We start from the raw sequence: 15,297 nt of genomic DNA, 5'->3' as shown, positions 1-15,297 counted from the left end.
AAGGTGTTTCGTGTTATATAATACCTGCTTCAGTGATGGATTATTAGTGTGTTTACAAATGCATCCAAAGGCTGACACCGATGTGCAACGCTAAATAAAGGAACTATTATGTTTGGACTTGTTAGTTTGCACTAGGCAATAAAAGGCTAGCTGGAAATAGAGGCTAAAAGGTTGACTGAAGAGAGGTGAATGTTAAGGTTTTTGGGGTGAGGAACACTCAATATGACATGAGAACGATTGCTTTCTGTGGGCTAAAAGTTCAATACGTCAAGAGTCGGAGCATTTCAGTGTTGTATAATGCCAGTGGAGTTGAAAACACTAGTTTGACATAAATTTACTAAGATATTTTGCATAAATGATGCTTTCTATAGTCTCACAATCAAAAAAAGCAATCATTTTGTTAACTGATATAATGTTAATATACCAACATAGTGTATGCTGCACTTACGTCATCTACTGTGCCATTCAGATTATAGCCACAATGCACTGCGATTTCGATCGGGTCCATCTCGGTCCAGCCATCAGCAGTGCAGGTCTTTGAGAGGTTACCTGTGTGGGAAATATAAAGGTCATTAACCTCAAGATACAAACACTGGCTGCTCTATTTAGAAGCTGAATTTGTTTATTAAGCTCTCAACTTAAGAGAGCTGGCGCCCTGGAGTGTGTCCGCACAATTAAAGTCAAATGGCTTTCTGAACTAAAGTAGAGAAATACGGGCCATGTTACCCCTCTTGCTGAGGTGTTTCTTGGCCCTTCTCAATGCACAATGTCCCACTGAATGCAAAACTGCATCCGATCAATACACAGAGACCCAACTGAGCACTGTGGCTTATTGAGCGTATTTGTTTTGATCTGTGCTGTATATAAATATGAACAATGAATTACGGAGGAGAAAAACAGCATTCATTTGGGTCACAGGATTTACCCAGTGTTAAGGAAGCTACACTGAAATTTTGTGTAGAAGCAATTTTCAATTAGAAATTACTCACAAATGTCAGAGTTACAAAGAAGTGGCAATTAAGACATTGAATTGAACTTGAAAGTTTGAAGTAGGGTATTTTCATGTAAAATGCACTCCAGCAAACCAGTAAAGCCAGTTCACAAGACTGAATCAGACTTTCCAACTCTTCATATGAGAAAGAGAACCATTTAGGATGAAGGATTCACTTAATTTAAACCGATTTTAGCTACGCATGATAAACAGGACCGTTTAAGATGAATCCATTCAATAGAATGAGTCAGACTTTCCAACTTTAGATACAGTTTGCGAGAGACAATCATTTAAGATGAACTGATCCATTAGAACAAATTTGACTTTCCAATTCTACATTTGAGAGAGAAACATTTAATATTAATTGATTCAATAGAATGAATCAGACTAAGTCCACATACAGTACAGTATGAGAATGTATGAGTATGAAAACCATTTAAGATAAACTGATTCATTCAAATGAATTTGACTTTCCAATTGAGTGAGAACCATTTAGGATGACTCAGTGTACTAACATGAATCAGACTTTGCAAATCCGCATACAGTATGAGAGAGAACCATTTAATGTGAACAGATTATTTTTTTTAACTAGAACGAATCTGGCTTGCCAATTCTGTATGTGAGAAAGAACCATTTAGGATGAATCGATTCACTAGAATCAATCAGGATTTCCAGCTCCATATACAGGATGTGAAAGACGACCTTTTAATATGAACTGATTCATTAGAATGAATCTGACTTGCCAATTTTACATTTGAGAGAGAACCATTTAGGATGAATCAGTTCACTAGAATGAATCAGACTGTCCAACTCAACATACAGTACTGTATGAGAGAGAAGGAGAACCATTTTGGATGAACTGATTCACTACAATGAATCAGACTGTACCAGTATAAGAGAGAACCATTTAAATATCCAATCCAATTTCCTAGAATGAATCTGATTTTCTGATTCCACATTTTAAAGAGAAACAGTAAATTAGTTTACTGGAATTACTCAAACTTTCCAACCCCACATATAGTATAGAAGAGAGAACCATATAAGAGTAGCTGATTCATTAGTATGAATCTGATTCTGTATATTTGAGGGAGAACTGTTTAGGATAAATCAGTTCACTAGAATGAATCAAAAGATGAACTGGTTCATTAGAATGAATCTGACTTTCCAGTTCTACATTTGAGAGAGAATCATTTAGGATTAATCGATTCACTAGAATGAATCAGACTGTCCAACTCCACATACAGTATAAGAGAGAACCATTTAAAATGATCCAATTTCCTAGAATGAATCTGATTTTCAGATTCCACATTTTAAAAAGAAACAGTCAATTAATTTACTGGAATGAATCAAACTTTCCAACTCCACGTAGAATATATAAGAGAGAACCATATAAGAATAACTGATTCATTAGAATTCTACATTTGAGGGAGAACATGTTATGGATGAATTGTTTCACTAAAATGAATCATACTGTCCAACTACAGTACAGTATGAGAGAGAAGGAGAAACATTTAGATGAACTGATTCATCAGAATGAATCTGACTTGCCAATTCTACATTTGAGAGAGAACCATTTCGAATGAATCAGTTCACTAGAATGAATCGGACTTTCCAGTTCCACATACAATATAAGAGAGAAAGAAACATTTAAGATGAACTGATTCATGAGAATGAATCTGACTTGCCAATTCTACATTTGAAAGAGAACTTTTTAAGATGAACTGATTCACTAGAATGAATCAGACTGTCCAACTCCACATACAATATGAAAGAGGGAACCAAATCAGATGAACTGATTCATTGGAATGAATTTGGTTTGCCAATTCTACATGTGAAAAAGTGCCGTTAAGGATGAATCATTTAATGTTTGCACGAGATAGACCGATTCGTTTTTTGCAAACAGTGATGACGTTTTTTGTGGGCGGAGCTCATCTGGTGGCAGTTGTTTTCAAGTAGAGGTCTATGGAAACCATAGAATAAAAGCTTAAATAAAGGTACATTTGAGTTTATAATTCTGTTTAAAAGAACTGAGTTCAAAATTCGGACTTTATTCTGACAATTCTGATCGTGAGTCAACCCTCGGCTCAGAATCATGAGTTTTATGACACACTTCTGTTTTTTTTTTTCCCCTCAGAATTGACAAACTCGCTGTTGTTGAGTTAAATCGAGTTATAAAGTCCAAAATATGAAATATAAACTTGTATTTCAAGAAAAAAAGTCAGAATTGTGAGGTAAAATAGGTAAATGTCAAATGTTATAGGTTTAAATAGTATTGCATGCTGTAGCTGTAGGGCTAAAATAATAAGTTCCCTATGAACTGCATATGTGAATATTATGTAGACCTATTGTTTAAATCAAATTTATGCTTTAAAAGTAGAATAATCATAGCAGGATTCATCCACAGTCTGTTTAAACATCTGCGTTTGGCTTCAAATGGCCTCTTTGATGACAGTATTCTATCCAAAGACACAACAATACATTTTTCTCTTATTAAATGGATTTTACCCATTTCCCTCCACTTGTTACCAGCATCTTTCTGCCACCACAATGCATGACGTAACTGTGATGTCTACTCCAAATTGGTCTATACTCACTGGAAAAGATTAGCTTGTTACTGGAAAAGCTATAGTAATTATAGCTACTGTTACATTATTGAAAACACAGAGAATTTAAATTATACCACAATCTGACTCATCCAAAATCCTTCCGTATAATAAAGGGGGCATTCAAGGACTAGGTGTAGGTATCCTACAAGGATGATTCATTTAGTGAGAGCATTGTCTTATGGTCGACAGAGTTTGAAAAATATGATGTATACTTGAGAAGGAAGGACACTTAGTTCCTCCTCAGTGCATTCATAGCGGGTCCCATGTTACAATGCCATGTATTGATCCAAAACAAACCAATCAATTTCACTCAGGTTTGAATTAAAAAGCCTGTAGGTGAATGAGTTCCCATGTGGGTTTTCTTCAGCATGCTTGTTATGTGAATGCTGAAAGAAGCTGTTTCATAACATTACAAAATGAACACTGAATAGAGCTGTAGAGAAGAGCTCTAAAGTGGAAAAACACTTTTAAAAACCCAAAAATTACTTTCCGAAGGAAAAAATGGCAGCAGAAACAACTTGAATGCGTCAAATTGACGCACAAAGACCACCCGTGCCTGCCCCGACAGGAAGCGACCTCCACCTATATAACAATGATGTCTGCTCCTGAATGAATCATACTTGCATGTACAGGTGCAGGTATTCAGGTTTTCCAAATGCTGGAAATAGCTCTTTTTCGACAGGAATTTGTAACTCACAAAAATCTTAATGCAAGTTGCATATCACACTTTGGACTAAATCTGAAGGTGAGAAGGGAAATGACAACAAGCTCCACTTTTCTATCTACATGTTAAAAATTAATAGGCCATTGTTTTGTCTAGTTTTGGTTTCCGACTCACCCTGGGAAGCATTGGGTAAACAACATAAATCTGTACTGGCATAATCAAAAAAAATAAAACAACAACAACATTTCACTGATCTTTTAGTGCCTCAGTCAGAATTTAAAAAAAGAAGTTTAATTGGAAGACATGCAAGACTTCTCTGTTTCTAAAACCTCTTACTCCATATTACATCCCATATAATTAATCAAAGGCAATATTTTTTGTCATTATTATATTTTGTTCCTCTAATAAGCTCTTGAAAGTTTTATTGTTCATTTAATGTGTATTGATCTGTTCATTCATTATTTGAAAGAGGCGCAATAAAAATAAATAATGGTACGTATCAGTTTCAGCATGTCAAAGCAACAAAATCAGCATTTCTCTGGAACGTGAAGCTTTCTGTGTCTGCAAATTAACTGGTTGAATGGCTCATAAAGAAGGCAGACCTAAATAAATTAATTAACGGAATGCACCATGATTAAAGTAGTGAAAAATTAATCAGCTCTGCAATGATTAATGAAATGATTAATACGTATGAACATTAATTCATGATTAACATCAATTAAAGTGATTCTGTTACTGACAGTCATACGGTTCACTTAGTCGAAAATAAAATATGGAAAAAAAACAGCAGCCTAATAAAATTATAGATTAAAAGTGAAGCAATTGTAAGAATCAGAATGGAAACTAAGGGAAGACTGTAGACTACTAAAACCTGCAGGTACTTATTTTTTTGACTTATTTGGTGGTTTGTATAGATTTGGGATGTTTTGTGATTGTATTATATTTTACTGTTGAAGTGTAACTCACTGGTCTAGAAAAAATGGAAGATAGATAGATAGCTGAAACCCTATTGTAATTGTTAGAATGGCCAATCTCCATGTAAAACTGATTGAACAGACCAAACCATAAGTCGTAGAGACTTGAAACTTGGAGGGATGGTAGTACTCACACCGCCTACAATGTGACCAAGGCTCGCCCCAGTTGGCCTTACAGGGGCGCTACAGTGATCAAAAGTACAGAATCGCTCATGTTTATGCTTATGTTGTTGGAATCCTTGGCTCTCGCTGGACAAAACTCATGCCTTGGATTCGGTTTGTCACCAGGCAAATTTTTTGTTTTTTTTTTCCATTTTTTTTTAAAAACCCTACTTTTGCAAACTAGTCTTAGGGTTTTTACCCCGATCGGGTCCAAACCAGTGCAGGAAGATTATCTAGAAAGTGAATATCAATTTTAATTCAAATAAAAAAAAAAAATTGACTTTCGACCCACTGTCACAAAGGGACACCAAAACACCAAAGCTGCCTTTACTAAAATGGCTACAACTTTTGAACGGAATGAGATATCTTTGCTAAACTCGCAACACATATGTGAGAGCTGTATCTGAGGTCACACAAAAAAGTTGCAGAGCTATAAGAGAGAAAAAAAAAAAACCATAATGGGCATATGCAACCGTTTGTCCTGTCGACGTGAAAATAAGTATGCACAGTCTTTATCAAAAATTGCCACAAGCATCTATAAGTACATTTGTGTATATCAAAAAATATGCCTCTAGAACCACTACTGTCAATCAAACTGTTTGTTAAATGATTGAGAAAATGTAAAAAAAAAAAAAACCCTAAGTTTTGCAAACTAGTCCTAGGTTTTTCACGCAATCTGGAATAAACCACTGCAGTGCAATTATCTGGATTCTCTAGGTCAATAATTATCAAAAATATGCTAAAATTTACCCTTTGGAAAGCTATAATAGGGTCATTTAGAAAAGGGGCTTGTCGAAATATACCCAAAATCCTATAAAGCCTAAACAAAAACTCAAAACTTCACAAAAAGTGGTGAGCACATCAGACAGGTGATTCTAAACAAGCATGCAAAGTTTTAGGTAGATGGGACCACAGCTGGCGCTATAACAGTCATAAACATTGAAAAACATCATATTTCTATGGTAAATGACCGGGATTTGCAAAGAATGCTTTATTAATTATTGATTTAGGTGGATGCAAGCTTGCTATATAATATGTAATGTCTTTTTCATATGTGCCTAAATGTCTTAAAGCGCTTGAACCCTAGTAATCGCTACTTGCAGCTATATAATAAATATTATTTATTAAATAATAATTTTTAATAAGCAACAACAGCCATCATAAAAGGTAGGAAATGCTAGGAAATTCAGTTAAAAGTATGAAGGCAGCGCTCTGATATACAGCATTTAAGTTACAAATATAGCATTATGAGGTTTTGCCCTCAGCCAGAACTATTTGCTCTGGGACAAATAATAGATTATTGAGACTCGTTCTTTCAAATTCTATCAAATTACAATATCTTTATTAACACACCACATTTTTAAAGTCTAAATAAGTACATTCTCATCTAAAATCTGTGACACAAAACGACATGCTTTTAATAGATTATCATTCTTCTTTAAAATCTTGCAAGCAAAATGCAAATAATCGAGACAAACTGACAGAACATTGTCAGAATAGACCAGAAATAACAGGATTATTTTTTCTTTGCAAGTGTGAAGCGCTGATCAGATAATCCTGACATCATAATCAAATGTTGAATTATCCCATCTAAAACAATTTGAAAACAGTCACCTGCTTGAAATCCAGTTGACTGCTTGACATGCATGCATTTTTCTTCTTTTAGATGGAAAATCTCATTCCAATAATCCAAGAGTGCACAACATCTCATCTGAGATGCTTGCAGTAATTGTTACCCTCAGCAAAATATTTTAACCTTTATTTTGAATAAATTATAACATTAATAATGAAAGCTGCATCATGCTTATCATGTAGGATTAAGATTCTTTTTCACTCCCTATAATCTAATCCATCTAATACCTGATGCTACTCCCCGCTTCATCTGATATGCATATTGTTGTGATTTATCAAAAAGACATGGATTTAAAATCTAAATCGTAACACATTGCATTTATACAAACATGTTACTTAAGCAAAAACCAGCACCTGAAAGCTTGTGCAAATTTATTGAAGGGGATGTTTACTTGTGGCTTTTAGTGTAAGCTTTGTTTGTCATATAAGGTTGACGCCAACCATCTCGCATTTATCAACGTGTGCAAACACCCACATGCAATATATCCATCCTCACACATTATTCCAGTGGACCTCGGGCTTTGTCGTAAGCCACAGAGATCCCATGAAGCAAATCCAGAACGCCACATTAATCCTTAGTATTGAACTACGAACAGACTTTTCTTATTCTGAAAAGCATAATCTGTCCTTTTCCATTCAGAGAGAGCATTGTACTGTGCTTGTATGCTTTAACTGAATCCATCAGAAATGTGTGGGACTTAAGTAAAAGAAATTGCTCCTGAATAGTACTGCACCAGTAGCAGCAGTACAGTATGTTTCATTTGCAAAAGTGCCATTTGAAATGAACTTTGCAGGATGTTCGACTATATTAAACTCTCCAATATAGGGAAGCTACATTTCAAAAGACACTGCAGATGTCATAGGAAATAATACATCATCTCACAGGAAGTGGAAAATAATTCAGCGGTCACTGCACACCATCTGAGTAGAACATGAAATTTGGATATAATAAATGTGATAAAAGGTTCAGTGTTGCATTGACCTTCTTTGCACTGACCTATACTTCACCTCACATTCATGAACCTGATTATAATCATTGCAAACATCAAATAGTACTAAGTAATATTAATTAACAACATGTACTTACTATATAGAAATATAGAATAAATAAAGTGTGGTCCCACTTTATACTTTATTATGTGGCCTTAACTACTATGTACTTACATCAAAAAATAACTACAGTGTACTTTGCGTTCATATTGTATTGCAAAACACTTTTGCTGCTATTAAGTCAATCAGAACACAACTATATTATTCTGGTACTAAAAGCCAGTGAGGTGAAAGTTCATACATTGCTCAGAACAGCACAGCTAAATGTCTACAAACCAGGGCGCAGATGGTAACTCTGTTCTTTTTCATTTAACCGAGCTCTGTTGCTCATCAAAAGATGTGGAAACACCGGAGGGGCTTCAGTATTTGGCTGTGGGGAGTCATAACAGCTATGGTATGCAAGACTGATCTACTTTCAGTGAAAGATCAATACATATGATTACATATTCAGAGGCACTCGAATGTGGCCACCTTCACACTTGGCTGCATATGAAACAAGTAGTGCTAGATGATTGAATCAACTAATGCTTTGTGATATATATATATATATATATATATAATCAACAAGCACTAAAAAAAGCACAGTGACATACTGTGGCTCATTAATCAAATATTCATTAATTATGCACTCCTGAAAGGACTGAATGACATAACAAGAGTAAGACTAAAGCCTTCACTTTAATTAAATGTTGAGGTTGAGCACCTCAGTGAATACTTGAGTAATACATCTTAAATACATGAGCAGACTATGACTGTACACTGTAAAACCCAATAGTTTACCTTACTTAGTTACAATTAGTTATCTTTACTTAGTTACTATACTTACTAGGTTTTATTAAGTTACAGCTACTTTCAAGGCAAATAAAACAATTTACATTTGTCAGTACAACATACTATTCCTATTTCACTTTACTTAGTTTTTTTAAGGTAATCAGTTTCCACGCTTTTTACAAGTAAAGTCAACTAATTACATTTTACAGTGTACTTGTATAGTCTTGGGTGAGAAGAACGTTTGATATATTTGTAAACTAAACTTAAAAATATAACCTGTCAGTCAAAAGCTTTTGAATAGTAAGATTTTTTTTTTATTAAAGTCTCTTCTGCTCACCAAATCTGCATTTATTTGATCCAAAGTACACTGTAAAATGTAATTAGTTGACTTTACTTGTAAAAAGCGTGGAAACTGATTACTGATTAAGTAAAGTGAAATAGGAATAGTATGTTGTACTGACAAATGCTTACTTAGTATAGTTTACTTACACAAGAGTTGTAGTAACTAACAAAAAACTGTTGAGAGTACTTGATTCTTTACTTTAGGTTTACTCTTGACTTAGTATAGCTACTCACTGACTCCCAGAGTGCATTGCGACATGAATAAATTATGCAATTGCTTTGCTTTACTGTTGTTGTTTGTATTTGCCAATTTCATTTGCTGTCATGTGTCAGTAGTAGCACAACAAAAAACAAACAAAAAAAGCTCATAAAATGGTTATTGATAGTTAATAAAAATAAATAAAATTGAGTTGTAACCATTGTTGTGATTCACATGCTGAATGTTGAAGTCTGTGTGTGACTCACGCACATTACCCCAAATATTAAAAGATTATATCAATGCAGTTAAAAGCTTCTTATAGTGTTCATAAAAAAAAGAAAAACACTAAAATTGTAAAAAAAAATCATTAATCAGCATGAAAAACACTCAACTTAATGATTTAATTAGAATATAGATCACCTTCTAAGAGCAATCTATTTATTACTTTTCTTTCTTTGAAATCAAAGAACTCTGATTTCATGCTGCATTGTTGCAACAACAGAAAAAAAACTATAGTAATATAAACAAAGTTCCAAGTGCCCAACCAAAAGTAACACTATTCACTATAATGGTGAGTATTAAAAAAAAAAAAAAAAAAAAAAAAAAAAAACACCTTTTCAGGAAAATCAACATTAATTTATGAAGTCAGCCAAATATTTCAGTTGTATTGAAAATTCAACATTCAAGATGACTTTGGGAAATGAGTGAATTCAAATAGTGAAAAAGATGTGAGTGAAAAGTCTACTAAAAATTGCCGCATCTCAAAAACTTTCTTTTCTTCTTCTTCTGTTGTCATGTTGCACATTAGCAACATATTAGTGCACTGCTGCCTCTCACTGGTTTATTAATGTCATTGGTTTCTTTGTGGATACTTGAATATTTTAAGTAAACATCACTCAAAGCAAGTAAGTAAATTGTTTTATTTGCCTTGAAAGTAGCTGTAACTTAATAAAACCTAGTAAGTATAGTAACTAAGTAAAGATAACTAATTGTAACTAAGTAAGGTAAACTATTGGGTTTTACAGTGTATAGCAAAAATGGTAAAACTGTGAAATATTTTTACTATTTAAAATAATGGTTTTCTATTTGAATCAATTTTAAAATGTAATTTATTCCTGTCGTTTCAAAGCTGAATTTTTAGCATCATTACTCCAGATCCTCCATCCTTCAGAAATCATTCTAATATTCTGATTTGCTGCTCAAAAAAAAAAAGTATTATTATTATTATTATTATTATGTTGAATGCTGAATAGATTTTTTTCAGGTTTCTTTGTTGAATAGAAAGTTCAGAAGAACAACATTTATCTGAAATAGAAATCTTTTGTAACAGTATAAATGTATTTATCATCACTTTTGATCAATTTAAAGTATCCTTGCTAAATGAAAGTATTAATTTCTATCATTTTTTTTTCCCCAAAAAATCAAAACTTTTAAATTGTATAGTGTATAATGTTACAAAAGCTTTTTATTTCAGATAATTGCTGATCATTAAAGAATTCTGAAAAAATTTACTTAACTGTTTTAAATATCAGTAATAATCATAACAAAACAAATCAGCATATTAGAATGATTTCTGAACGATCATGTGAGACTGAGTAATGATGCTGAAATGTTTGTTTAGATCACAGATATAAAATATATTCAAACAGGAAGCAGTTGTTTTAAACAATAAAAATATGATATGTCACAATATTACTGTTTTTGCTGTATTGTTCTTTAAAAAACATGAAGAATCTTTAGAATCAAAAGCTTTTGACTAGTAGTGTATTATAACAAAAAACTGAACATCTCAACATTTTGAAGTCCCCCATGATTTTTTGGCTTTTAGTATGAATATGTTAGCCTTAAAGTTATTAGTAATTCGCATTTAAAAGATGTAAGCATTCATAACTAACTTAAATCTCTAACTTCCGGATGGATAAACGATTTTAATGACATCACCATTCTCATCAAAGTTTCTATCCAATCAAATGCTGTCTAGAATCCGAAGTGTGCTGCCCCCTACACTATAAATAGACGCTGAACCTTCAGTGTCTGAGAAAAGAGTAAAAGAAATGAGAAAAAAATAGCAAAAAATGACCTTTATTAAAGTGACCTTCATCTAACAAAAAGGAAAAAACCTGAAGTCTGTTTGATATAATACAAAGCGACCCCTGAGAGATAAAAGTGTCCATTTCCCAGAGAAGTAACACTCCGTTATCTGTCTCTTGGTTGCTAACATCTCAGATTTATGTTTGAGTCATCAGCACTGGCTCTTCAACGTCACAACACTTTCAAACTCATTTCTCCAATGTTCCTTTAGCCTAGAAATGTCTCACACGGCAGTGATTTTAAACCTCTGTGCTAAACAAAGGGGCTGTATCTTCAGCTAGGAACTACTTTGACCACACAGTGGTCCTCTATCGACAGTTTCATATAACTAGCTGCTGCACTGAATGAACAAGTTGGAAAAAAAAAAGAAAAAAGGCATTTCAAAGAAAAATTACAGAATCGTACTTACATTCTCACAGCTGGTCATTCCTAAAGTGTTCAGTGTGTTCAAAGCTCCTCAAAGCAGATGTGCTTTCTTTTTCAGCCCTCTTTCATCACCGCAGAAACACTTTATATCCTCCAACACAGAGGCTGTATTTCCATTATTTATAATCGACATTGTTTTCCAATAGATTGTACCTGAGGCACATTCTGCATTTTTGCAAAATTAGATGTACCTGCAACATTTCAGATTTGATGAACGTTACCTAGTGTCTTCAACAGTTAATCTACAATGGAGTAGCAGTTTACATTTGCAGTGGGATTTAAAAGTCTGAGGCTACTGGTATAAATAAAATGCTTTTTTTTTTTTTGCCTTTAAAAATTATGACTATGAAAAGATTTTTACTATAGTGATCTCAGACAGGTGTATGACAAATACAATGCTGGGTATAAAATAGGACTATTTGTTATTATTAATATTATTATTATTATTTTATTGTGCCTGTTGTTTTAACCTGTTTGTGTTGAGTTTATATTATGCATAAGGAAACGTATGGAAGCCTGCTTCTGCCACAGAATAAAAAAATATATATATTTCTGTTTCTCAAGACGTGCATGATATAAACTCATGATTACAAGTTATAAAGTTAGAACTGCATGATATAAACTTGCAACTGCGAGAAATAAAGTCAGAGTTGTGCAAATGTGAGTTTATATCATAATTCTGACTTTTTTCTCGCAGTTCTGACTTCTTTCTCAGACTTGTGAGATATAAACTCGCGATTGCAAGTTATAAAGTTTGAATTACGTGATATAAACTTGTAATTACAAGAAATAATAGTCAGAATTGCGCAACTGCGAGTTCTAAAGTCAGAATTACGAGATATACTGTAAACTCACAATTCTGACTTTTTTCTCAGAATTGCATGATATAAACTTGCAATTGTGAGAAATAAAGTCACATTTGCTCACATTGTGCAAATGTGAATTTATATCATAATTCTGACTTTTTTCTCGCAGTTCTGACTTCTTTCTCAGACTTGTGAGATATAAACTCGCAATTGCAAGTTATAAAGTTAGAATTACGTGATATAAACTTGCGATTGCAAGAAATAAAGTCAGAATTGGTCAATTGCGAGTTATAAAGTCAGAATTACGAAATATATTGTAAACTCACAATTCTGACTTTATTCTCAGAATTGCGTGACATAAACTCACGATTGCAAGTTAAAGTTAAAATTGTGTGATATAAACTTGCAACTGCGAGAATTAAATACGAGTTTGTATCTCATAATTCTGACTTTTTTCTCACAATTCTTTCTCATCCTTTTTTTTTCTCAGAATTGTGAGATATAAACTCAGAATTGCAAGTTATAAAGTTAGAATTCTGTGACATAAACATGCAATTGCAAAAAATAAAGTCCAAGTCTTTTTCCTCGCAGTTCTGACTTTTTTCTCAGAATTGTGAGATATAAACTCGCAATTGCAAGTTATAAAGTCCAATTTTGATGGGGGAAAAAACATACGTTTATATCACACAGTTCTAAAGTCAGAATTGTGAGGTGTAAACTCAAGTAAATTGTGAGATCGCAATGACCTTTTTTTTTTTTTTTTATTCAGTGGTGGAAACAGGCTTCCATAGAAACCCAATTATATATATAGTTAAAATAAAAATTAGGGTATTTAATATGTGTAACATGTCATAACATGTTCTATAGAATTTAAAACTAAGAATTTTATAATTGCTTAAAATTAAGAACTTAAAATTCTGATCACGATTAAGCTTAGTAACTAGGCTTAATCGTCACAAAAACTTAAAGTGACAAAATAAATCTGTATAAAAACTGTAGATAAATATAAATTTTTTAAAATAGAAATTAAAATAGATGTATATAACTGCACAAACATTGTGTCCTAACTACATGCAATAAAAGGTATCTTTTCCATGTTATTTGGAGTTTTTGTTCTATCTAGCCACAACAGCAACATGCGAAATTTCTATTTTAGACACGGTAAATTTCCCCATTTTAGACTATTTCTGCAGCATCACATCTGGAACAACAACATACAAACTATGACAATTATAATCTCAAGTACTGATTACGTGCTTTATTCAGTGTTAAAACTCTCTAATGTGAGTTTGAATATAATTTTGTGACCCTTATAGCCATACTGAAAGCAACAACAAATAGTTTACCTCAGATCTTGAAAATAAAGCAAGTATGTACGTTAAAACTGTAAACTCAGTGTGAACCAACAACCGTATTCCATAACAAAGATGGCGTCTTGTACTTTTAGTTAAAAAGGTTTAATGTTTATGATTTAGATTATATACTTGTCCTTTTTGTTGGGAGTGCAGTGCAGTTCTCGCTTCTGAATGGCTGTGATATTTGAGTCACTCTGTCGCATTGAGGTGTCGCGTCATGTCTGGTGTGGACAGCCAAATTGCTTGTTGCTGGAATCTTGTTGCATCACATGTAGTTAGGACATGGTGTTAGGCATCCTTTGTATATGGGCAATGTAAGCCTGTTGAACTTGGTATGCTGCCAGACTTTTAATGAGTTTAATTAATAGTTTCTGGTGTGATGTGGCCGAGACAGAATTATCAGATAAACAAGTGACCTAATGGTACATACTCAATCAATAGGTCTGATTTGCCTCCTAATGAATTAGTCATTCCATCCACTCAAAGCAGTGGTTCTGCATATAAAATGTAACGCACATTCACCAGCTGTATTGCATTCTGCAAACATGTTAGAATGTTTTTAGCAGCTTGTACATTGTTGACAACATAGCATTAAAATGCAATTTGCTTGAGGGGGAAAACTGGTTTTGTTTTACTTTCTGACAATTAAGGGCTTATTTTAGACTTATCATTTTCCCAAGCTCATCACTTTGCCTTGAGAAGTCTGATATCAAAGAAACTACTCCAGCGAGTATGTGGGAGTTTCACATTAGCTTCTGAACAACTTCAGACACTAAAGTGCCTCAGACCTTTTAGATTTACAGTGACGTGACAGTCCATGACAGCCCATGACTGAGGCTTACAAAATGACAAAAGACACTCTGCACTTTTCTTCAAGAGTTGCAGCTGTTGCTTAAAGCCTTAAAGTTCATCAAATGTTTCAGTGGTGGTTTCAACTTACCCTCATGATGATCAGAGAAGTGTCTGAAGTAAATTGGACAGGGAATAACCACATGTTCCCCAACTTTGGCTGATGGCCAGCAAGCAATAATATCCCACATCCCTTTGCAGCCTGGCAAAAGAATAAAGAGTAGTGCTTAGCATTAACTCAATATCATATAAATATCATCACTGAATACATATAATACCCTAACAAAATTCTGAAATACTGTTAATCTTCTTTGCTGAAAATTTGAAGGAATATTAGCTGTAGGTGTACCACTGTTCTACTAACATGTTTGACAAAATA

General features: G+C 33.5%; 1 protein-coding gene across 1 annotated transcript in view; it reads right to left on the bottom strand.

The window, feature by feature from the left end:
• Positions 1-15,297, bottom strand: part of vipr1b (vasoactive intestinal peptide receptor 1b) — a 71,638-nt gene that overhangs the window by 31,389 nt on the left and 24,952 nt on the right. The window contains exons 3-4 of the mRNA XM_051098843.1: positions 15,010-15,120; positions 449-549 (exon numbers count right to left, since the gene is read on the bottom strand). Coding sequence (XP_050954800.1) covers positions 449-549; positions 15,010-15,120 — 212 coding nt within the window. The remainder of the gene's footprint in view (positions 1-448; positions 550-15,009; positions 15,121-15,297) is intronic.

The sequence above is a fragment of the Labeo rohita genome, chromosome 24 (assembly GCF_022985175.1).
Source record: "Labeo rohita strain BAU-BD-2019 chromosome 24, IGBB_LRoh.1.0, whole genome shotgun sequence".
Lineage (NCBI taxonomy): Eukaryota > Metazoa > Chordata > Actinopteri > Cypriniformes > Cyprinidae > Labeo > Labeo rohita.
This window is presented reverse-complemented; position numbering and strand designations above follow the sequence as displayed.